At 41.3% G+C, this 26,429-nt stretch overlaps 1 protein-coding gene across 2 annotated transcripts in view; it reads right to left on the reverse strand.

Moving 5' to 3' along the window:
- The window catches only part of LOC149209662 (uncharacterized), a 67,769-nt gene that overhangs the window by 34,093 nt on the left and 7,247 nt on the right, over positions 1-26,429 (reverse strand). The window contains exon 3 of one of the 2 annotated variants that reach the window (XM_089396443.1): positions 25,521-26,121. In XM_089396443.1, coding sequence (XP_089252569.1) covers positions 25,521-26,084 — 564 coding nt within the window. In that variant the 5' untranslated portion in view covers positions 26,085-26,121. The remainder of the gene's footprint in view (positions 1-25,520; positions 26,122-26,429) is intronic. The other variant, XM_089396442.1, reaches the window with a different exon arrangement.

Below are 26,429 nucleotides of genomic sequence, written 5' to 3' on the forward strand. Positions count from 1 at the left end.
TAGCCCTTACTTTGAGCGTTGTTGCGGTGCTTAGACACTTTGTGCGACAACACTATTGATTCTGATGACGAAGAAGTTCCCATATTTGAAAAAGAAGAAATTCATCATGAAAACCTTACTACAAATCAAGAAGAAGAAGGACCAAGTGAGCCTATTCAATCGGCCGTCATCCCAACCACAAGGAAAAGGCCAAATTGGTTAAAAGCTACATTAGAAGATGTTGAACTTTTGACGGACATGAAGCTGCGAAAGGAACCTTCAGGGAAAGTAAGAGACCGAATAGATATTTTGGTTATGCTGCATATATGACAAAGTTAATTGAAGTTGAACCATCTACATTCAAGTAAGCTTCTCATCAAGAGGTATGGAAAAAAGTGATGCGGGAAGAATATCAATCCATCATGAAGAATGGGGTTTGGGAAATCGTTCCTAGACCTAGTGACAAATCGGTTGTCACCTCCAAATGGATCTATAAGATCAAACATGTTGTTGATGGAAGTATAGACAAGTACAAAGCAAGATTCGTTGCAAGTGGTTTCTCTCAAAAGGAAGGCATTGATTATGAAGAAACCTTTGCTCCCACAACAAGGTACACTATCATTAGATCTTTGGTTTCATTGGCTGCTACAATGGGTTGGAATATCCATCAAATGGATGTGAAGACCGCACTTCTGAATGGGACCATTGATGAGGAAGTGTCCATCGAACAACCCGAAGGCTTTGAAGTTAATAGCAGGGACTCTCGTGTTTGCAGACTTAAGAAGGCCCTATATGGTTTGAAGCAAGTACTTAGGGCATGGTATGTAAGGATGGATGCATCTCTACTCAGAATTGGGTTTGTAAAGAGTTATGTTGATTTGAATCTCTACATCAAGGTCGTGAATGATGAGCTCGCCATTATTCTACCATATGTGGATGATATATTCATCACAGATGTGGAGCAAAGAATTCAAGAATGCAAGAAGACGTTGGCAGTTAAATTTGAAATTAAGGATCTAGGACTGATGCACTATTATCTGGGTCTAGAAGTATGGCAGAGACCTGGGGAGATATATTTGGGGCAAGGAAAGTACATCATCAAGTTGTTGCATAAATTTGGGATGATGGATTCCAAGTCGATGACTACTCCTATGATCACCAATCTCAAGAAATTGAGGGACTCTGACTCTAGTCTCGTGGATCCTACCTCCTATCGATAGTTGGTGGGTTCCCTAATGTATCTGGTAAATACTAGGCCAGATATATGTTTTGCAGTAAACATTCTTAGTCAGTTTCAGTTGGAGCCTCATCATGATCACTGGATAGCTACCAAACATATATTGAGGTATCTTTGTGGCACTATATATCACTGCCTAAAGTATGATAGTAAGGAAGTCAAGCTAATTGGCTACACAGATTCTGATTGGGGTGGTAGTGACACTGATGGAAGGAGCACTACCGAAGGATGTTTTAGTCTGGGAGCTGCTATGATCTCATGGATGAGTAGGAAGCAAGATTTTGTTGCTTTAAGTAGTGATGAGGCAAAATATGTGGCTACATGTGAAGTAGAAAACGAGGTTGTTTGGTTAAGGAAGCTTCTGACAGATTTGTTCGAGAAGTCTCTGGGTCCTACTGTGATTAATTGTGACAATCAAAGTTGTATCAAAATGTCTGGAGATCCTGTGTTTCATGCTAGAACAAAACATATCAACAATAAGCTCCACTTTATTAGGAACCTGGTGCAGGATGGGATCGTGAAGTTAGAGTATGTCTCGATAGATGAACAGGTAGCAGACATACTAACAAAGGCTCTTCCTAATAAGAAATTTGAATATCTAAGGAACCTGCTTGGTTTAGTAGATATTGCTGATTGTATTGATGATAAGAGATTGGAAGAGATATGTTGAGGCTTTGCGAGTGAAGCATTGCCTGGGAGGACATTTGGCCGACACTTTGTGTTGATGTCTTGATCCCAATGTAGGGAAGGTGGCATGGGTCGTAGAGCTCTGACCATGGATACGCACCTAGGTCCCTGTGTTGGTGGTTAGCAAGTAAGCCTGATGGTACCTAGAGAAGTTGAAAGCATGAGTCCACCTTATTCCCACTTGGATAGATTGCCCTGGTCAGGAATCTAGTTCGTGGCATTGCGGCGCCTAAATTGATGAGAGACCAATGGATAGATTGCCCTGGTTAGGGATCTAGTCCATGGCATTGCAATGCCTAAAGTTCTTCATTGTTCCTACAGTTTGAGATCTTCCATTGTATTTGTATATTATGAATACCTCCATAGTTAAGAGGGAATGTTGAAAAATGTAACTAGGTTTGGTCTTCATTAATGTATTTGAGTCATCATGAAATGTACTTGTCAAAAGAATAAAGAATTTTTTTTTATTATTGTATCAATGACTTATTAAAGCATGGGTTTCATGCTTGGGTCATCATTATTTTAGTCAAAATCCCCATTGTGGACTCCTAGGATTAATATTGAGTTTATAGAGTCATTGTACATTCAAAGAGACCCTTCTTGGGTTTTTGAATCATGTAAAAAGGTTTACTATTGAGTCAAATATAATTTATGTATCCTCCACATCAAGTCGACCTAAGGACACTAATTCGACCTCACTTGAAGCCTATAAATAGAAGCAAGTCGAATTCATGTGGAGCATCTCATCTCAAGCTAGTTCGATATCTCTAGGGAAGCTGGAGAAATGCGAAGTGGGTCTAAGGAAGCAAAATGAAGTGCGAGTTGGGTGGGGTCTAAGGAGAAGAAGAAAACCGAACCTTTGGTGCCTCTCTCTTTGTTTCGTGCCCTAGTTTGGGAGATCGAAGTCATCCAAGTTTTGTTGTTGCCTAATGCCAGAAGCTGTTGCATAGTCGAAGTTGTTGGGAAGGAAGTGCTGCTAGAAAGAGGTCGAAGATCTGGGAGGCTGACTTGGTGTGGAGGGAAGGTTTGGTCTTTGTCTAGGGTGAAGAGTCTCAAAGAATACTATTGAAAGGAAGAGAATTTTTGACTGGGTTTTCCCCTCGAGGGGAGTTTTTCCCTGGCATAGTGCCTACATCTTGTGTCTCTTGTTTTGTGATCTTCATACACACATAATATGGTAATTGCTTGATGAAAGATAAGATAATAAAGAAGTAAAAGAAACCAACATAACTCACAAGTAATTATCAAGTAAGGAGAATCAAACCCTAATCTATTTGCATTGATTTTCCAACAGAAATTAGACTTTGTACATGAGCTATTTTGTATGCAAGCTTGTGATTTTGTAATAATGTTATACTTGTAAAAATACCACTTTTATAAGGACCAAATGACCACCTTAATGACTGAAGTCTTAAGTTAGATTTTGTTAGGGTTTTTGCATCATTATTGTTTCAACAAATCCTTGGAAAATATGTTGGATAAAACCTTTTAAAACTATAGACTAAAAACTTGTATGATATGGTAAGGCACACTTCCACCATTGTCCCTCACTTGAACAAAAGATGCCATGTGAAGGACCTCGTGGTGCATTGGTTGAGGTGGTCTAAATACATCTAGAAGTCACTTTCTTATTTTTTTTATTGGAGTAGGGCAGCAATGGTTCTACTTTCCTAAGTGTGAAGGCTTGCAGAGAGACCCACAAGATAGCCACTTAGTAGATTATTAGTTTAATTTACTATTTCCTAAAGTTGGCCTTAGGAAAATTAAAAAAGCCTACAGTCAACATGTGATTAGATCTTAGCCCTTATCATGAAATAATCTCATCCATTGATGATCATGGTGGGGCCAGGTCAACTTACTAGGGGGAATAGGGAGCAGAAGTGGTCAGTTCGATTGGCATAGCGTGTGTGTGTTAGCTCAGCTTAAGGGGGAGTAGGGTTTTAGTAGTTCAGCAAGTAGTTCAGCAACCAAGAGAGAAAGAGAGGGTTGCACTGCCGCTATCTCAGCTCAGCATTAAGGCGATTCATATCCAGCACACAGAAGGGTGCAGAGAGGGTCATACAATCAGTCAAGACCGTACTTAACATGCCATATAGGCCGAGCCACTTGTGGGGGTGAATTAATTTTGCATTGGGAGTTGTTTAGAGGGGTTTTTGATGTAAAAAGGAAGTGTTTCTTTGCTTTAAGAATTTCCCAAGAAAGATTCGTTGAATCTTATAAAAACACACAAATTGTAGGTTTTCCCCAAAGCTGGGTTTCCTAGGTATTTCCAGTGTTGCATGTGTTTGTCTTCAGTTTTATTTACTTCCATTGTGCATGCTATGGTTAGAAACTCAGTAGTGTTTGTGATTTAAGTTTCAAAACAACAGTTTAGTTGTATTTCTGGTTGCATGCTTAGAAAATCATAAATCAATTACTAGGTTTTAAGGAAATATAACATGGCATCAAAGCGTAGCCTTTGATTGAAGACGTAGCACATCGTTTTATCTTTAGGATCAGGTTCTGCATTCAGAGGGAGCAAAATCACCAATTTGACTTGGCCATTAGCGTTTCTGAGCAGGTCGACTTGCAAGAATGGCATACCAAGGTCTCAGATTTGATGATAGGTTGGATGGAGTGTCCAACTTCTGCTGATGGCATGAGAGGATTGGCATGGTGTTGGAGGAAGAAGGGGTTTGGGAGTTTGCATAAAACATCCCAGCTGCACCTAGTGACCCTCAGCAGTGTTGAAGAATCTAGGGCAATTAGGTGTAGAATGATTCTTTGGGACTAGATAACAATTTGTGATGTCTTTTTACAATTTGTCTTTGTTAGCTTAATCTTCTTCTTCTCTTATTAATACATGTGTGTGTGCTTCATCAAACTGCTATCTAAACATAAAACAAGAACACAAGATGTTGGCTCTCTACCAGGGCCAAAACCTCTCTTCTCTTGAGAGGAAAACCCTTCGATAAGTTTTCTCTTATTGAAGCTTCTTTCTTGATCAATGTCAAACCCTAGACCCTTGACTAGAAGATCCTCCAAGCACAAGTCAAGTCCTTCCTTTTCTCTGCACTATGTTTCCCCAGCACTTTGTCCACCTCCTTCCGGCACTTCGTCCTTCTTCTGGCACTTCGTTCTTCCATCCAATGTTAGTAGATCTTCTAGAAGAGATACTTTATCTACTGTTCTTAGTGATATCCTTCACCTAAGGATACTCATTCCTTCTCTTGATCATCTGAGTTCTTTCTCGATGTAAAGTGGTAAGCTTAGTGTGACAGCACTGCAGTCCTAATTCTCGAACGTGTGAGAGGTACCCTAGAGAATTAAGGTCATTTTCCTTCGCTAGAGAGATAGGCTTCTTCACTTGACTTGGGAGGCCTTGTAGGCCTAGTTTCAAACCCAAACAACACTAGTTCATGGATTGTTTGTCCCTGTTGTCATACCCACAGATTTGTCTTCCTTTTCTTCGCACGTGTGACTGTTTCTAGCCCTAGAAACAATCCTCTACCTTCGCTTTTCTTCCTCCTTACTTCATTGCACTTTGTAGACCCTTTTAGACTTATTTCCCTTCACTTTATCTCGGCTTCTTCCTTCGCTAATTTCAGAGATGATTGCGTTCTCTTTGGAGGAGTGGACAACCTCTATATATAGAGGATTGTCCCTCCTTTAGGCCGACTTGACTTCCTTTGCTTCGATGGGTGCTTTTAATGGTGCCATTGCTTCTTTTGATGGTGTCTTTGCTAGGAGGAGACTTGACTTTGCTTGGAGGTGACTTCTTTGACTCTTATACACAATGTAACATACCCTTAAGGTCTTTAACATAATTCTTTTGACCTTTTGACTTACCTATAGCACTTTAATATGTGCTATACCTACTTCAATGAGCAAGAAATTCATTGACATATATAAAAATAATATTTCTTTTCTTGGATAAATACAAATATCAAAAGTACATTTATGAAGACAGAACCTAGTTACATTTCCTTCAACACTCCCTCTTAACTAGGGAGGTATTCATACAACATTACAAGGTGCTTGGCTATTATCAATCTTGAAGAATTCACATAAGAGAAACCGGATTTGCAATCCATCTGTTATAGCATCATAATAACCAACATTGTTTCCATAGCAAGGCCTTCACTGATAGCTCTATCTCTCAATAGATCAGAGCACAATGTTGGTGAGACCAATGACTTATAGACACCTTAGTCATTGTCTCTCAAGGTACATACCCACCCGGGTGTTCACTGAGTATGAACTTCTAGGACTATTCTTGTCTTGGGTTCCCAGCCCTCAAAGAATATCGATCCTCTTGCCTACTCTTGTCTTGGATGCCCTACACATCCTCAAAGAGTATGGGATGCCAAATGATTACCCAATCCTCCTATTCTATCTTCCCAAGTGAAAACAAGAATGTTGTGTCTATCTTGTGTCTACATTTCCATTCATGGCCTTCATCTAGACTTACAGTTGTTAGTCCTGGTCTAGTGCATGACACATGAAATGGAAAAACACAATTGTCACTCCTTTGTAATCAGGGGTGATCCAAAACTCCCTCTTGATCAGGGACCTGTCAAAACTCCCTCTTGAGTCTTAACTAGGGACTCTTTCATTCATTAGCAACTTCTTCTTCGTGGGTTCTTCAGCTACTTGATCTCCTTCCTTTCTTTGATGTCATGAAGTCTTTGATCGAACTTCTTCTAAGTAGGGCACCATCCATCGATCACTTTCCTTCCTGATTTGTCATGTCATTACTTCCTTTGTGGAAAGTGGTTTTCTTGTCATACATCAGGTTTTCTTATCATCTGGCTACTCCTTCGTCATCTGTCCATGCTTCGGAATACTCTTCTCATGGATGCTTTGTTGTACTTGCTTGTTTACATGCTTCGACCTAGTAGCCCATCATGACTTCATCCTGATATTGCTTCAACATTAAATAGTGCTTTTGTCACAAACTTGTGAGTTGTCTCACAAAATCTCTCACAAACTCGTGAGTTGTCTTGTCTCACAAACCTTGTGCACAAAACTATTGTAATTTACTTGTGCCTTCGTCCTTCCTTTATAGGCTCAATTCAAACATGCAAGGAGGCCTAGTTCCCAATTTAGAACTCGAGCTCTAATAGAAAGTTAACTGAGAGTGTTACTCCCTCTACTTCCAATCATCACTAGAGTTTTTAACTCGTGCTCTCTTCAATCAACATTGGAGATCTAACTCGCTCTTCCTTCAATCAAGACTAAGATTTAACTCGCTCTAACTGAACTGCTAACTGCCACCTCGTTATGTAGTCAAATTGATGAAGACTCCAGTTAACTGAAGCTCCAACTCTACGCATGCTAACTTGATGATTATTCCAGAAAACTGGAAATAATGCACCCTAACTGAAGTCTAACTCATGAGGACAACTCAAGGTCTTCACTAGCTAAGGCACAAGCTAGAAAACCTTGCTCGCTACATTTTCAACTCTCCCTCTTAGTGATAAAGGTACTTTTGGAGGAACCTCCGTCCACCTAGATCTGTCTTCAACACTACCACATTCACTGTTGTTGTAGCTTCTCCCTCTAAACTAGAAGACTTCCATGCTTTTTCCTGAGGAATCTGATCTGAAGCCCTGTTCTTTCCAACCATGCTCTACAAGTCTATCACCTCAGTCATAAGTGCCATGTACCCCGTTGAAGGTGGTTGCTTACTCTAGTTGAACGTGGTATTGGGAGGTCCAACTATCTTCTGATTCTCTCTAAACATTTCTTTTGCCCACTAGGCTGAACTTTCCTTGTACAGGGAGTCACTGACTGAGTGGCTGCCTGCACTCCACCTAGTCTCTTCTCCTCATCATCTTGTTAGTCGGCCCACTTGCCAACTAGCCAAGACTCAAACTGTGATACTGGCTAAGGCTCCTTCATGGGAGCTCTAACCTGCTCTAGCTCTAAGGACTCCCTCAGAGCTCTGCTCTCCTCAACCCTCATGTCTCTACTTTGCGCACTTCCTGCTTTGTTGCTCAAGGTTGTGCCTATCTCAACCTGTAGCAAGTACAGATTCTTCTTCCTTACACCTATCTGCTTCTTACATCCAGAAGCTAAGTGCTTGAGTTAAACCTTATCTCTATTGGAGATGACATCATAACCCTTGTCCTCAAGGGTAGCTACTGAAACAAGGTTCTGCTTCAGGCCTGGAACATAGAGGACATCTCTGAGATGGAGAGAGCTACCTGACTCCCTCTCAAAACAAACTATACCAACTCCCTTGGTTGAGTACTTGCCATCATCTCTTAGCTTAATGTGAAACTGCATGTCCTCCTTCAGGTGGCTGAAATACTCCTTGTTCCCAGTCATGTCGAAGGATGCTCCTGAATCAATATACCATACATTGTTGTCTCTTGAGCTTGCCATGCAAGTTATCAATGCAAGCTTATCAATGAGAAATCTTTCTCAAACTGAGCAAAAAACGCATCTACCTCAGGTGATGCAGCTACATGATCCTTACTGGACTCCTTTCGATTATGACACTTAGTGCCATAGTGTCTGAACTCGTGGAAATGGAAGCACTTGATCTTGCTCAAACCTTCTTCTTCGTCTCGCCCTTCTGACTGGACTCGGCCTCTCCTTGGCCCCTATTGCCCTTTGTTTTTCTACCTTTGCTTGCTAGGGCAAAGTTCTCCTCGTCCTCTTCCGGAGTTGATCTCCCAGCTCTCATCCCTCTCTGAATCTCTTCTTGAACAAAGACACTCCATAGTCTTTCCCAGATGGGAATATTCTCTCTGACACTTACTGCATCCTCGAAATTCTCCCTAAACTTATGAAGTCCCAAAAGTGCAAGACTCACAAGGCCATTGTCTGCTACAGCCATGCACACACCACCTAGCTCATCCCGAACCTGAGTGAACTTAGAAAGATACGTGATGATGGGATCTCCTTTACTCATCCAGATACTCCTTACCTTCTCCTTGAGAGCAAGCTTCCTGGCATCACTGGAACCTTGATACAAATCTAAGATGGCTTTAAAGTTTAAACATCTCATATGATGTCTTGTTCTCATGGAGATGAGGAATAATATGATCTTCGATCCACTCAACAATAATCCTCCTCGCCTTGGTGTCATTCTTGTTATGTTGGATCAACTGTTGGGCATCTTGAGGTGGAGTTATTGCCTACTTCACATACTCAAGCACTCCATTATCTTCCAACACTACTGAGATCCACTCCTTCCATGAGCAGAAGTTCGAGACTCCCTCTAAACTATGATCTGACCTTAGTCCTTGGAACGCCATACTGTTATCCAAAGAACTGCTATGTTCTTCAAACTCTAACGCAGGCCTTCTGCTTAATCTGCATTGTTCACTAACTGGGCAATTTGGTGTTGGTCTTTATATTGATATTTGCTCCAATACCATGTTAAATTTCCATGAAAGTCTGCAACTACTTAGATGAATCACTGAAAACTAGTTTACTTTCACCAAGATACAAAGTTTCTTAACAATCCATAAGCAACGAAATAAAAACACCAAAGATATAAAAAACACATCACACAAATTGACACACTTGTTTTTTCATAAAACCCAACAAGGAAAACCTGCTTCCTTGATGTGAAATATTATTGATTGTTCTTGAGCAATTGGATCTATTACAAAGCAATATTTTCCTCTAAGAAATCATTCTGCTTCTTCTCACAAATCTCATCGAATTCAATTGATCTTGGCTTGCCTTAATCATTGCTTGATCTAGGCCCTCTAGCACACAGTTGTTCCTCTGCTGCCAGCTTTACTTGTTCTGCAAAACCTGCTCTCTTCTACGCACTAGAAACCTCCTAAATCCTTGCGCACTAGGTCCCTATTTCCTAGTGCATGGGAGGCCCCTAAATCCTAGCGCAATTCCTCCTATTTCATGTTGGAATTTCTAAGTCTATCTGTTAGAAATTCTCACTGTACTTTCTGATTTATTTCTTCCTTCTTGTTATGTTAATTAACAAGTTATTTACCATGTAAATATTGAAAATAAATACAAGACAGACTATCTGTTAGAAATTCTCACTGTACTTTCTGATTTATTTCTTCCTACTTGTTATGTTAATTAACAAGTTATTTACCATGTAAATACTGAAAATAAATACAAGTACAGTCTCAACACATACAGATCATCAACTGAAGGAAAGACAAGCACACAAGTGACACCGTTGTTTGTGGACTAATGTCCCCGAAAAAACCCAATGCGGGAAAACTGGTGCAGCTATCTGAGGATTTTATTATTAAGCAGTTTCATAATACAATTTGGGTGCCAAAAATGGCTCACCCAACCGAGAATGCCCTCGGCAGTAGTACCTCTCCTTCAGAGGCAGTTATTCCGACTGAAACCCCGGATAAACACTCCGACAGCTCCCATCTCCAATCTACCCCACGAAAACCCCAGCGTTAGCCTCTAGGGACTGTGTCAGCCCTTTCTAGCCCAGCGTCACCCTAGCTCGCCCTGCGTCAGCCCTTAGAGCCTCTGTGTCACCCACGCTGGCTCTCTGAGGCACTGCGCAGCTCCTAGCTGCCTCTGCGTGAACCTCTGGCTGCCTCTGCGTCCCTCTCTCCCGGCTTCTGCGCTAATCCTCCTGGTACTATCCCTGCATCTGCTTCTGTATTCACTGCCCCTCAGCTACAACTCTGATCACTCCTTCGATTTCCTCGGCAAACAGTGCCCCAGAAAATTGAATTCTCAATCAACTCGATGTGTTCTCCAAGTGACCCTCAAGCCTCCTCTTATACTTTTCTCGTTGACAAATCAACGACTAAGATTAAGTCCCTAATCAACGACTAAGATTAGATCTGGCTTGATCCATGACTTTTGGACCATTCTAACACAGTTTTATATTAATTCACATTAATATTTTATTTTCCCAAAGTTTAGACTTGGGGACTCCATTAAAATTATTAATTATTTTAATATCTCCTAAGATGTTTAGAATCTGCACAAACCCTTTCTGGGTATTGGAGATCTCATGTGCCTTAGCCTCTCCACCAATTTTTGTGGCTAGAGGACATCCGATGCTACCCCAAATCAACACTCCATCTTAGCGAGGACTATGCTCTAACAATACTCCTCACTGAGCATCACCCTGATCATCCGGCATCGGTCCCTGTGCTGATGCTAGGCCTGTTGCCCATCATCTGCACTGTTGCATCTCGTACTGCTACCCATGGCCCTGCCATTGCCACTGCTGCATCTGTACAGCAGCTCCCTCTCATCCTATTGCATCGTGCTGCCCATAGCACTGCCACTGCTAACTACTACACTGCAACTCAGTTACCGAGAAGTAAGTAACCGATCTCCTAACTCTAACCTCTCTGTCAGGCTAGAGACACCCATGATGCTGAAGCTCCCTCTGTCGCTGATCAGTGCTCCCCCTCTCTAATCTTTGCGTTGCTGCAACACCCCATGCATCTCACACTGTTGCCTCACACTGTCCTAGGAATCCTGCACTGTATCTCCCTCTGTCGCTCTAGAGTCTAGTCGCATCCGTCTCTACTAACATCCGCCAGTACTGCTACTCCTCATCAAGTCCCCCATAGCAAGGTATAATCCAAGAGGCTGGGTACCTCGAGGATCTTGCCCCTCATCGCCTGTAGTTCGTCTGACTACAGCTCGATGTCTCCCCACTTCCGCTCAAGTGGCGTGTGAGCACTCATGGAACAGTCATCATCTGTCTCCACTTCCTTCTTTGCCCTTGCTGGCGCAGCCTTGGTCTCGGAGGCCTCTCCCTTACTCTTCTTCCTTGGACACTGGGTTGCATAATGACCCAGCTCCCCACAGTGGAAGCATTTGACCTTGGAGAGGTCCTTCTTCTTTCACTTTTCTTTCTTTCCCTCAGATGTTAGGGCAGCATCCACTTCCTCTTTCTTGATTTTGACCCCCTTTCCACTACTTCCTGCCTTGGTCACTCTCCTGATCTCTTCCTGGGGAAGAGCCGCCCATACCTCCTCCCAATCTGGAAGGGTCGCCCTGCCCAGTATGCTTTGGACAAACACCTACTAGTCTTCTGAGACTGCGTTCAGGGTTGTTCTCACCATCAATTATGGATCTAGCGTGGCCCCTATAGAAGTCAGTTGATCCCGAATCTCCTTCAATCGACTGAGGAAGGTGTAGATTTGTTCTCCCTTCTGCATCTAGTGTGACCGCAGCTGATTTTCTAGTAGCATCTTCCTCCGCACGGAAGTATGCTGATACAATTTTGTCAGGGCCTCCCACATCTCCTGTGTCGTGTTCTTCTCGGCAATATGTGGTACTATATGGTCCTTGACCCCGTCAAGGATGATGCTCTTAGCCCTCGCCATTCCATCCTCGTACCTATCATTATTAGCCGGGTCATCTGGGACTGCTATCGTCTTCAAGGCAAAGTGCTTGAGACGATTTCTGTCAAGGACAGATAAGATTCTGGCCTTCCAGACTACGAAGTTTGAGGCTCCATCCAGTCTGTCCTGGTCTCTTACTCTATGTATTGCCATTTCGCTACTCCTCTACTTCCCTCTTGGAAGTTCTTGATGTGACTCCCTCTGAGCCTCCATTTCCCTCCTGGAAACCCTTCTACCAATGTCAAGATGCCCCCACTCCGATCGTTAGTGCAGCTGCACCACTGATCCGAATTTCTCGGCTAGAAATCCTTGGTAGCAACTCCCTCCTCCTTGGTCTTGCCCTGTTAGGTACTGTTCTCACTACAGTACCCCACCAGCTCCACTCTACAACTTACCCACAGCCTCCTAAACCCCAGCAAACTGAAGGCTAGAGCTCCTAGGCTCTGTGCAATCCCGGCACCAGCAAAATTCGCACCTCCTGGCCACGGGTGTCAATCCTTCCTGATTGAGAAGGATGACAGGGCATTACGTAAGTCGAATATGCTCCTCTCTACCACTGCGCTTATCCTCTTCTTGGCTCAAACTTGATGACGCAGGCACTGCGTCACCCCTTCCTTGCTGCTACTCTGCTAGGAACAACTTCTGTCACTCAGGACAGCTATTTTTCTGTTGTTGTTGCTCTGCTCAGCTGATGTCCTCAGTTCTCCTATGATTTGCAATCACGCTTTGATACCATGTTGGAATTTCTAAGTCTATTTGTTAGAAATTCTCACTGTACTTTCTGATTTATTTCTTTCTACTTGTTATGTTAATTAACAAGTTATTTACCATGTAAATACTGAAAATAAATACAAGTACAGTCTCAACACATACAGATCATCAACTGAAGGAAAAACAAGCACACAAGTGACACCGTTGTTTTTGGACTAATGTCCCCGTAAAAACCAAATGCGGGAAAATCGGTGCAGCAATCTAAGGGTTTATTATTAAGCAGTTTCAGAATACAATCTGGGTGCCAAAAATGGCTCACCCAACAGAGAATGCCCTCGGCAGTAGTACCTCTCCTTCAGAGACAAATATTCTGGCTAAAACCCCGGATAAACACTCCGACAACTCCTAACTCCAATCTGCCCCACGAAAACCCCAGCGTCAGCCTCTAGGGACTGCGTCAGCCCTTTCTAGCCCAGCGTCATCCTAGCTCGCCCTACGTCAACCCTTAGAGCCTCTGCATCACCCATGCTAGCTCTCTGAGGCACTACGCAGCTCCTTGCTACCTCTGCGTGAGCCCTGGCTGCCTCTGCGTGAACCTCTGGCTGGCTCTGCGTCCCTCTCTCCCGGCTTCTGCGTTGATCCTCCTGGTACTATCCCTGCCTCTCTGCTTCTGTATTCACTGCCCCTTAGCTGCAACTCTGATCACTCCTTCGATTTCCTTAGCAAACCCTGCCCCAGAAAATCGAATTCTTGATCAACTCGATGTGTTCTCTAAGTGACCCTCAAGCCTGCTCTTATACTTTTCTCGTTGACAAATCAACGGCCGAGATTAAGTCCCTAATTAACAGCCAAGATTAGATCTGGCTTGATCCATGACTTTTGAACCATTCTAACACAGTTTTATATTAATTCACATTAATATTTTATTTTCCCCAAGTTTAGACTTGGGGACTCCATTAAAAATATTAATTATTTTAATATCTCCCAAACTGTTTAGATCTGCGCAAACCCTTTCTAGGTATTGGAGATCTCATGTGCCTTAGCCTCTCCACCAATTTTCGTGGCTAGAGCACATTCGATGCTACCCCAAATCAACATTTCCTTGCACACTTTCTGCCTCCTATTTCTTAGGACTCCGGCTCCTCAAAATCTGCACATGACCAATCTCCTAAATTCTTGTGCAGCTGCGATCTCCTATTTCTTAGGACACAAGTTCTGTGCTCTCCACAATCAAAGACTCTCTCACAAACTCGTGAGTTGTCTTGTCTCACAAACCTTGTTCACAAAACTATTGTAATTTACTTGTGCCTTCGTCTTTCCTTTATAGGCCCAATTCGAACATGAAAGGAGGCCTAGTTCCAAATTTAGAACTCGTGCTCTGATAGCAAGTTCACTGAGAGTGTTACTCACTCTCCTCCAAATCATCACTAGAGTTGTTAACTCGTGCACTCTCCAATCAACACTGGAGACCTAACTTGCTCTTCTTTCAATCAAGACTAAAGACTAACTCGCTCTAACTGAACTACTAACTACCACCTCGTTCTGTAGTCAAACTGATGAAGACTCCAGTTAACTAAAGCTCCAACTCTACGCATTCTAACTTGTTGATTATTCCAATAAGTTGAAAATAACTGATCCTAACTAAATTCTAACTCATAAGGACAACTCAAGGTTTTCACTGGCTAAGGCACAAGCCAGAAGACCTTGCTTGCTACATTTTCAACAATTACCATCACCATCACATTGAAGGTAGAAATCATAGATTCAAGACCATGAGTTCACTGAGAATACCATTCATTTTGAGCATCTCCTTCAAAGGTCCCCCCTTGTTTGGAGGCCGCACCTTATAGGCTGCCTTTAAGTAGTCACCACCACTTTGCAATCAACACCACCCTCTTTAACATCACCATTATTGTGCATTTTTCTCTTCTTTGTTTCATTGAAACAAACATGTTTATCTTCACTGTCTTCCAGGGGAAAATGATAAATCACTGCCTTGTTTTGCTACAACATCCATCACCAATAACTCCCTGGGATTATGTTGGTCGAGTCCAACATCATAAATTCATCAACCAATCTTTCTCAAACTTCTGATGACCATCTCATGTTACCAAATTCATTCACAAGATAATCCATTTTCAAGAACCAGCCTATGACAATGAACAGGAAATTTTATAAAAACCTAGCCTTTGTGTTTGACATCTTAATGGGCCTGTTCATTGTGGGTCTGCAAATACAGCATTTGCAAGTGTCATTCCTACCGGTAACTGCAAGCTGGGATTTGCAGTAATCTCTGGCAAAATACTTCAAACAGATAAGAGCATCAATCTTTTCATAAGTAAATCACTCATATCAGGGTTTCGTCGCCTAATTTCTCATGCATAGATGTCATATATATTGGTGTCAGTGACTGAGCTCTCAAACACGTCTAAGGATTTCTTCACCTCCAAACATCTGACACAATTGTTGTCCAAGGTCATCAGCACTTTGCAAATATTGCTCAGCAGATTAAGTTACTAATACAGTGTTCCTTTGGCATCCATTACTACAGATTGCTACACCTGTTACAGCAGATCTTTTACACCTGTTACAGTAGATTTTTTACATCTGATACATCAGGTTTCCAGCATCCACTACAGCAAACATTTTACATATGTTACAACAGCATTTTGTGGGTGTTTGTTAACAAGGTGAATCTATGACCGCCATTTTAAAACTTCAAGTACCCATGATCTCCACAAAGCCTCTGTTACATCTTCTAGTCTGATGTGATATCTACAACAATTTGTCATGTGTGGTGTTTGAAACAATTGTAGGCATTCACTTCTGAAATTGCATTTCATGGGCGTTTGTCAAGAGGGCAAATCTGTTATTGCCATTTTACAACTTCAGGTGCCCATGATCTCGGGTGCCCATGATCTCACAAAGCTTCTGCTTCATATTTTACTCTAGGTTGTCATCTACAATAGTTGTCTTGTGTGGTGTCTGCAACAAATCTGGGTATCAACTTCTGAAATTATGGATTGCAACTATTATGTTCCCTAGCATTTTTGGCTTTCACATACACTTATGATGCTTGCTTTGCTCATCATCATGGGCATTTTACAAAAGTTTATAAATTTTCCTTGAACCTTCATGTCAAAACCCCTTATTAATGAAATTTCAGTCTAGGGCAATTAATGCAACTTCAGAAATTTCACCTCATAATGGAGGTTTCCTGGATTTAATCCCTGTGCGCTTTCAGCCTTAGGGTTGATCTGATATTTTTAATTTACAGCAGCAAACAGTGGGCCACGCTTCACTTCACTTCAACCCAACACACTAGGCAGCTCAAAAGAAAAGATACCAAACATATGCCAATGAGTTTCAGCCCTTAAAGCACACTTTTAAAGCATATACCAGATCTGGAAATCACTTTATTACAGCAGAAAATATGCTCTCTTATCTTCTAGTTATGTGTTAAATCACTTCAATTTCAGCCCTATTTTATGTCAAATCAGAATGAACAAGTGCTGGAAATTACCCAATGGAAAATACAATGCTAATTGAAAATCAGTTAAACAACTTTAGACGGTTGGAAACTTCATATATATATATATAAAGAGAGAATAAATGAACTACATATACATACCACAGCTTTATCACAAAGGCGGTACAAACCCTAGGTAGGGAAAACCATGAAAACACTAACCACCACCAAGGATCCACAACATGCTAGCATCAACACCAGCATGTCCTCCTTGGCTTCAAGACTTGTCTCCCAGAAGTGTCCAAGATGTCTCCTCCTCAATCAAATATCACAAGTAGCACTAAGATTTCCAATACCCTAGTCTTCTCCTCTCACACGAGCTAAAAGAGCAATGCTTTCTTATCCTCTACAGTTTATCACAAACACTAGTTTCTTTGCCTCCTTTAGGATGAAATACTAACCTTAGCAAAACCTTGAACTGCTCCAAGAACCTAGCACTCCAGGACACAGAGATAATATGATGAAGTGTACAAAGAGAAAAAGGGACAAGTTCACTCACTACCCACATCTCAAAGACAATATGATCAAATCAATGTATAAAAGAACTCTCTCCTTCCTCTATTTATATGAGAGGGAAGGAGGCCAACAATATAAAGTGGGGCTAAACCTCTGCAAGCAACCTAACTCTACACAAGACTATATATATATATATATACTGATTTTCAAAACACTTGCCATTTATGTTTCAGAACAATATCCATATCAGTGCAACTTAGCAATAAAATAAAACAGTTAAAAAAGAGAAAATTTGAGAGTTCCTGCTCAAACATTTTATGCAGACTATGTTATATAAATTTCCCCCCATGCTCATAAATCCATATGTGGATATGTCGTTTCGCCATTTCCTGAAATTTTCATGGTGTGATTTCTGCAACCTATATCCATATCCCCACTCCAGGTGACACAGGACCTTACTGGCATATTACTATCCTAAATTCATGATTCCAAGAGAAAGAGATCTTGTGAAGATGCCAAATACTCAACTCATTATAAGGACTTCTCTTACGTTGATGTCTCTGTGTCAATATATTTTGCATAGGGCAATTACAATGCCAAGAATTAGAAATATCAACACTAACAACTACCCCTTTCATTTTAACCAACTACTGTTAAGGAAGTAGACAAACGATGAAATGCATCCATTGTGAGCTTTAGATTTAGGAGTCCATGTTGAAAATGTTAGCGAGAAAGGGTTCCTTGATTTGTGCCTTAATCAAAGGAACCACAACGAGTTTCTTCTTGAGCATGCATGAGTTCCTATGAGTTAGGAGCTAATTCCTAAAAAGTAGGAAGAATTCGTAAAATTTAGGGCGAAGAATAAGTTGACTAGTGCTAATTAGTGGAAGGCCGAGTTTGTTGTCTTCTAGTGCAAGTTATTTTGGGTAAATTGAGTTAGGCTCCTAAATTATAGGAAGGATGAGTTAACACAACTAGTGAGCTTTTGTTAACTAGTCAATCAACAGTTCAACTTTCCTCAAATAGAACTTGCCAATAATAGCCTAATTGAAGTGCTTATAAGAAGGAACGAAGGCACAATTTGATCATTGTCTTGTGAGCACGAGTTGGTGAGAAAAGGCAGTAGAGAGCACAGGTTGGTGCTTGTGTGTGTTTGATAGAAAGCAGATTTCCTTGGAGAGTGCGCACACAAATAGCGAGAATCCCTGTTTAATAGGAGGCCTATTGCACTAGGATTTAGGAGCTCTGGTGCAAGGAAATAGAGCTCAAGAGTGCACATAAATTTAAGAGGCAGGGATCAGCAATCTTGCAAGGGTTTCAAGCCTAGTTCAAGGCTGGAAAACAAGGGTGTTTTCAGATTGAAATAAGTTGTATTTGTAAGAGATCTATTGCTCAGTTTCTATCAATAATCAAGCAAAGGATTTTCCCAGTTGGATTCCATAGAAAAATAGTGTGTTTTTATTGTGTGATTGTGTTTATTTATGTTCCTATTCCACCACAAAATTTAGTAGAGAAATTCTATGTCTATATGAAAAGAAATTATATTTCAGATTGTTCATATTAGTAGTTGCAGAATTTTGTGGATTTTCTACATGGTATCAGAGCGTGGATTAGAATAAAGATACTACATACAAGAGTAAATTAGTCATAGTGAAGAAGCATATGGTATGAGGTAGCCGCAAGCACTTGAGGAGCTAGTTCAGGTAGAGCGAAGGAGCAAGAAGTGTCTCTTTTGAAGTCTGAACAGGGCTGAGTTAAGAGCGGATTGCAGGCAGTGTAAAGGGCAGATTTGTGCGTTGTTTTGTGGAGGATTTCTCAATTACATAGGCCGAGATTTTTTCTGTGTGTTCTAGAAGGAGGGCTGAGCCCTGTAGCCTCTGGTTTGGAGGGGCCAATAGGCTTGAACAGGTGACAGAACAATCCTATAGTCCAGCGTATATAGAAGGCTTGCAGAAGGAGGATAACCACAGGATCCTAAGGGAGTTTTGGACCAGGTTTAGGGGAGCTAACGTGGACAGTCACTAGCCCTAACCAGAGAGAGCTTCAGACTTAGATGCACAGCGCACATTGATTTGGGGACAGAAGTAATCATCCAAACCAAAGGTATGTTTGTATTCTTCCAAGCTTGATGTTTTTGCTAACTGTTTGAGTCCAGATTTAGGACAGTTTTGGTGGACATCTTATGTATTGTTTGGAGGGCAGTTAGAAGGTGTCTTTGATGCCCTAAAGAAGGACATCAAATCTAGTTGGAGAGGCAGAATTGTTGAAGCGCAGGGTTGATCCTTGAAGGGACAAAGGAAGCAGCCAAGAGGGCTTAGTATTCAGCCCTAGTTCACTGTGTAGAGATGGACTTCTACAGTGAGAGTGGGCAGCCTACATTCCCCTAAGACTTGTCTTTTGTGGAGCAGCAGTCATTCAAGTAGTGGGCAAGTTGAAGACCCTATGAGTTGGCATCCTTGATCGACAAAGGAGAAGCTAGTGGCAAATCAATGAGCCAAATTCCAATGACACAAAAGGAGCTGTGATCATTGATAGTGGCAAATTGTGGGGCTAGGGATGCATGCCTTCAGAGGGAGCAGCCTTGAGAAACAAGGCAGGAAGTGCTCAGAATAGAGAAGTGATGGAATCGCAGAGTATGGTGGGAAAGAATAGGTCTTCAAAGCAGGTTCCACAGAAGAAAACAGGGAAGTCTTCTAGTTCAAAAGGAGTAGTTGTAGCAGCGGAGAACATGGTAGTGTTGGAGACAGATCCAAGTGGACGAGGTTCTTACAGGAACGCCTTCCTCGCTAAGGGGGAGTGTTGAAATGTTAGCAAAAATGGGTTCGTTGATTTGTGCCTTAATCAAAGGAACCACAATGAGTTTCTTCTTGAGCATGCACGAGTTCCTATGAGTTAGCAGCTAATTCCTAAAAAGTAGGATGCATTCCTAAAATTTAGGGTGAATTCCTAAAAGTTAGGAGTGCAAGAAGCAATTTACTAGTGCTAACTGCTAATTAGTGGAAGGTCGAGTTTATTATTTTCTAGTGCGAGTTATTTTGGGTAAAGGTCGAGTTGATTGAGTCGGTATCCTAAATTATAGGAAGGACGGCTTAACACAACCAGTGAGCTTTCGTTGACTACTCAATCAACTTTTCAACTTTCCTCAAATAGAACTTGCCAGTAATAGCCTAATCAAAGTGCTTATAAGGGGGAACAAAGGCACAATTTGATCATTGTCTTGTGAGCACGAGTTGGTGAGACAAGGCAGTAGAGAGCACAGGTTGGTGCTTGTGTGTTGAGGCTTGTGTGTGTTTGATAGAAAGCAGATTTCCTTGGAGAGTACGCACACAAATAGGGAGATTCCCTATTTAATAGGAGGCCTATTACACTAGGATTTAGGAGCTCTAGCGCAAGGAAATAGGGCTCAAGAGTGCACATAAATTTAGGAGGCAAGGATCAACAATCTTGCAAGGGTTTCAAGCCTAGTTCAAGGCAGGAAAACAAAGTTGTTTCAGATTGAAATAAGTTGTATTTGTAAGAGATCTATTGCTCAATTTCTATCAATAATCAAGCAAAGGATTTTCCCACTTGAATTCCCTAGAAAAATAGTGTGTTTCTATGGTATGATTGTGTTTATTTATGTTCCTATTCCACTGCAAAATTTAGTAGAGAAATTTTATGTCTATATGAAAAGAAATTATATTTCAGATTGTTCATATTAGTAGTCGCAGAATTTCGTGGATTTTCTACATGGTATCAGAGCATGGATTAGAATAAAGATAGCACATACAAGAGCAAATTAGTCATAGTGAAGAAGCATATGGTATGAGGTAGTCACAAGCACTTGAGGAGCTAGTTCAGGTAGAGCGAAGGAGCAAGAAGTGTATCTTTTGAAGTCTGAGCAGGGCCGAGTTAAGGGCATATTGCAAGCAATGTAAAGGGAAGATTTGTGTGTTGTTTTGTGGAGGATTTCTCAATTACATAGGCCGAGATTTTTCTGTGTGTTCTGGTTTGGAAGGGCCAATAGGCTTGAACAGGTGACAGAACAATCATATAGTCCAGCGTATATAGAAGGATTGCAAAAGGAGGATAACCACAAGATCCTAAGGGAGTTTTGGACCAGGTTTAGGGGAGCTAACGTGGACAGTCACTAGCCCTAACAAGAGAGTCAAAGCTTCAGACTTAGATGCACAGGCTGAGTTGATTTGGGGATAGAAGTAATCGTCCAAACCAAAGGTATGTTTGTATTCTTCCAAGCTTGATGTTTTTGCTAAGTGTTTGAGTCCAGATTTAGGACAGTTTTGGTGGACATCTTATGTATTGTTTGGAGGGCAGTTAGAAGGTGTCTTTGGTGCCCTAAGTCTAGCATTTGAGAAGGACATCAAATCTAGTTGGAGCGGCAGAATTGTTGAAGCTCAGGGTTGATCCTTGAAGGGACAAAGGAAGCAGCCAAGAGGGCTTAGTATTCAACCCTAGTTCACTATGTAGAGATGGACTTCTACAGTGAGAGTGGGCAGCCTCCATTCCCCTAAGACTTGTCTTTTGTGGAGCAGCAGTGATTCAAGTAGTGGGCAGGTTGAAGACCCTATGAGTTGGCATCCTTGATCGAAAAAGGAGCAGCTAGTGGGCAAATCAATGAGCCAAATTTCAGTGACACAAAAGGAGTTGTGATCATTGATAGTGGAAAATTGTGGAGCTAGAGATGCATGCCTTTAGAGGGAGCAACCTTGAGAAACAAGGTAGGAAGTGCTCAAAATCGAGAAGTGATGGACTCACAGAGTATGGTTGGAAAGAACAGGTCTTCAAAGCAGGTTTCGCAAAAGAAAGCAGGGAAGTCTTCTAGTTTAGAGGGAGTAGTTATAGTAGCGGAAAACATGGTAGTGTTAGAGACAAATCCAAGTGGATGAGGTTCTTCCAAGAACGCCTTCCTCGCTAAGAGGGAGTGTTGAAAATGTTAGGGAAAAGGGGTTCGTTGATTTGTGGCTTAATCAAAGGAACCACAACTAGTTTCTTCTTGAGCATGCACGAGTTCATATGAGTTAGGAGCTAATTCCTAAAAAGTAGGATGAATTCCTAAAATTTAGGGCGAATTCCTAAAAGTTAGGAGTGCAAGAAGCAGTTGACTAGTGCTAATTAGTGGAAGGCCGAGTTTATTGTCTTCTAGTGTGAGTTATTTTGGGTAAAGGTCGAGTTGATTGAGTCAGGATCCTAAATTATAGGAAGGACGAGTTAACACAACCAGTGAGCTTTTGTTAACTAGTCAATCAACAGTTCAACTTTCCTCAAATAGAACTTGCCAGTAATAGCCTAATCGAAGTGCTTATAAGGAGGAACGAAGGCACAATTTGATCATTGTCTTGTGAGCACGAGTTGGTGAGACAAGGCAGTAGAGAGCACAAGTTGGTGCTTGTGTGTTGAGGCTTGTGTGTGTTTGATAGAAAGCAGATTTCCTTGGAGAGTGCGCACACAAATAGGGAGATTCTCTATATAATAGGAGGCCTATTGCACTAGGATTTAGGAGCTCTAGCGCAAGGAAATAGGGCTCAAGAGTACACATAAATTTAGGAGGCAGGGATTAGCAATCTTGCAAGGCTTTCAAGCCTAGTTCAAGGCATGAAAACAAGGTTGTTTTCATATTGAAATAAGTTGTATTTGTAAGGGATCTATTGCTCAGTTTCTATAAATAATCAAGAAAAGGATTTTCCCAATTGGATTCCCTAGAAAAAGTTAAGCAGTGTGTTTTTATTGTGTGATTGTGTTTATTTATGTTCCTATTCCACTGCAAAATTTAGTAGAGAAATTCTATGTCGATATGAAAAGAAATTATATTTCAGATTGTTCATATTAGTAGTTGCAGAATTTTGAGGATTTTCTACATGGTATCAGAGCATGAATCAAAATAAAGATAGCACATACAAGAGCAAATTAGTCATAGTGAAGAAGCATATGGTATGAGGTAGCCGCAAGCACTTGAGGAGCTAGTTCAGGCAGAGGGAAGGAGCAAGAAGTGTCTCTTTTGAAGTCTGAACAGGGCCAAGTTAAGGGCAGATTGCAGGCAGTGTAAAGGGTAGATCTGTGCGTTGTTTTGTAGAGGATTTCTCAATTACACAAGCTGAGATTTTTTCTGTGCGTTCTAGAAGGAGGGCTGAGCCCTATAGCCTCTGGTTTGGAGGGGATGATAGGCTTGAACAGGTGACAGAACTATCCTATAGTCCAGGGTATATAGAAGGCTTGCAAAAGGAGAAAAACCACAGGATCCTAAGGGATTTTTGGACCAGGTTTAGGGGAGCTAACGTGGACAGTCACTAGCCCTAACCAGAGAGTCAAAGCTTCAGACTTAGATGCACAAGCCGAGTTGATTTGGGGACAGAAGTAATCGTCCAAACCAAAGGTATGTTTGTATTCTTCCAAGCTTGATGTTTTTGCTAAGTGTTTGAGCCCAAATTTAGGACATTTTGGTGGACATTTATGTACTGTTTGGAGGGCCATTAGAAGGCGTCTTTGGTGCCCTACGTCCAGCATTTGAGAAGGACATCAAATCTAGGTGGAGCGGCAGAATTGTTGAAGCTCAGGATTGATCCTTGAAGGAGCAAAGGAGGCAGCCAAGAGGGCTTAAATTCAGCCCTAGTTCACTGTGTAGAGATAGACTTCTACAGTGAGAGTGGGCAGCCTCCATTCCCCTAAGACTTCTCTTTTGTGGAGCAGCAGTGATTCAAGTAGTGGGCAGGCTAAAGACCCTATGAGTTGGCATCTTTGATCGAAAAAGGAGCAGCTAGTGGGCAAATCAATGAGCCAAAGCTCAATGACACAAAAGGAGTTATGATCATTGATAGTGTCAAATTGTGGAGTTGGAGGTGCATGCCTTCAGAGGGAGCAACCTTGAGCAACAAGGTAGGAAATGCTCAGAATAGAAAAGTGATGGACTCGCGAATTATGGTGGGAAAGCACAGGTCTTCAAAGCAGGTTCCGCAGAAGAAAGCAGGGAAGTCTTCTAATTCAAAGGGAGTAGTTGTAGCAGCGGAGAACATGGTAGTGTTGAAGACAGATCCAAGAGGACGAGGTTCTTCTAGGAACACCTTCCTCGCTAAGAGGGAGTGTTGAAAATCTTAGTGAAAAAGTGTTCATTGATGGGTGCCTTAATCAAAGGAACCACAACGAGTTTCTTCTTGAACATGCACGAGTTCCTATGAGTTAGGAGCTACTTCCTAAAAAGTAGGATGAATTCCTAAAATTTAGGGTGAATTCCTAAAATTTAGGGTGAATTCCTAAAAGTTAGGAGTGCAAGAAGCAGTTTACTAGTGCTAATTAGTGGAAGGCCGAGTTTATTGTCTTCTAGTGCAAGTTATTTTGGGTAAAGGTCGAGTTGATTGAGTCAGGCTCCTAAATTATAGGAAGTGCGAGTTAATACAACCAGTGAGCTTTTGTTAACTAGTCAATCAACAGTTCAACTTTCCTCAAATACAACTTGCCAGTAATAGCCTAATCAAAGTGCTTATCAGGAGGAAAGAAGGCACAATTTGATCATTGTCTTATGAGCACGAGTTGGTGAGACAAGGCAGTATAGAGCACAGGTTGTTGCTTGTGTGTTGAGGCTTGTGTGAGTTTGATAGAGAGCAGATTTCCTTGGAGAGTGCGCACAGAAATAGGGAGAATCCCTATTTAATAGGAGGCCTATTGCACTAGGATTTAGGAGCTCTAGCGCAAGGAAATAGGGCTCAAGAGTGCGCATAAATTTAGGAGGCAGGGATCAGCAATCTTGCAAGGGTTTCAAGCCTGGTTCAAGGCAGGAAAACAAGGTTGTTTTCAGATTGAAACAAGTTGTATTTGTAAGAGATCTATTGCTTAGTTTCTATCAATAATCAAGCAGAGGGTTTTCCCAGTTGGGTTCCCTAGAAAAGCAGTGTGTTTTTGTTGTGTGATTGTGTTTATTTATGTTCCTATTCCGCTGCAAAATTTAGTAGAGAAATTCTGTGTCTATATGAAAAGAAATTATATTTCAGATTGTTCATATTAGCAGTTGCAGAATTTTGTGGATTTTCTACAGTCCACACTAAAGATGAGGAAAATTTAAAATAAATGAATACACCCTAGCAATCATCAAGAACATTTACAGATATCTTTAGTCTTGACACAAAGAAACAAGCAATCAAATCCCCCTAGAATGCACTTAACTTTCCATATGCCCAAAAGCAGAAGCAATAGCTAGCTGGAATCCAATCCAGGAAAGTGTCCCATATTATCATCCTATGCTTCGTATTGTTAACAAGGAAATGGGTTGGGCATGTTTTAAAAGTCTGTACAATCAAAAAATCTAAAGATAGCAACCAGCAATCTGAACAGGAAATTGCTTTTGTGTCCAAAAAAAGGGCAAAAGATATCAGTTTACCAAGTGACATGATATGGTAAATTTTCACAACGGGAAGCTGACTTAAATGTTCAAAATCATACAGCAACTCTTACATGAATGTAGATCCAGAAATATCTGTGCAAGCATTCTGTCGACTTAAAACTACAGAAATAAAATTACCAGAAGAGCATAAAAATATGTCCATTTTCATGAAATGCATAGGAAGACAAATAATAGCATAGAATCCATCATTCAGAGCGGCAGAAGTGAAAGAAACGATTAACTCACTCGTGCAGTTCCTTTCCTGTGCATACGGTAGCTTCGACCATCTTTATTCTCTCCATACCAATAGAAGGTCTGAGTCTCTTCAACATAAAGTATTCCTCCACCATGTGTCTGTATGGGCCTGCCGTCTGTGTCACACCATTCTCTGCCAGGATAAAAGTAGTACTTTCTGCTATCTTCAGTCTTCAAAGGGTTCACTGCAAGATTTTTCTCTGGAAAGTAAAGGGATCTTCTTTGAGATGTGACATCAAGAAAATCATCTACTGGGGTATGTCTCCTTCCCCTGTGTTTTCCTGATTGGGAGATAAATTTTTTGCCTCTTTGTTTGACTTCAAAACCCCTATCCTCTATATCTTCATGTTCTCTGTACATGGAAAGGCGATACTGTTGCACCTGAGAATCTACTTTGTTAGAATTTGATGGAGTTAAGGTGTTGTAGGCATGAATCAATAGTATCCATGCAGCCAAACTCCAGATTATAGCGGACAAGGAACACGTGCTTCCTTCATTACAACTTAAAGCAGTTGATTTCCCATGTTTGTGTACCATCTTTCTTGTTGCTTTCATTCGCCCAGATAATACTGCAGAAAATACGTTGCAAAATCTACAATTTAAACCATGTTTAATTGTTAATCAGATTTATATTTTTTATAATATACACCAATTGCTAGACAATTCCAATTACGAAAAGATTGTTCTTGTTGATGGTAATGCGAGCACATTACAGACATCAAAAAAAGGCCAAGGAAAACAACATCAGAACAAAGAATATGAAATAGCATTTCATCTATACCTTGAGAACTCTATGAAAACAAATATCATAACTCAATCCCCAAATAAATGGACTTCGGCAAATTATGAACAGGTGGCAGTTGCCAGTTGAAGATCAGAAATTCCATAAGTATGCCCACA

The sequence above is a fragment of the Pinus tabuliformis genome, chromosome 1_2 (genome assembly GCF_031772625.1).
Source record: "Pinus tabuliformis cultivar Carrire ecotype Pingquan chromosome 1_2, CPIR1, whole genome shotgun sequence".
NCBI classification, from domain to species: domain Eukaryota; kingdom Viridiplantae; phylum Streptophyta; class Pinopsida; order Pinales; family Pinaceae; genus Pinus; species Pinus tabuliformis.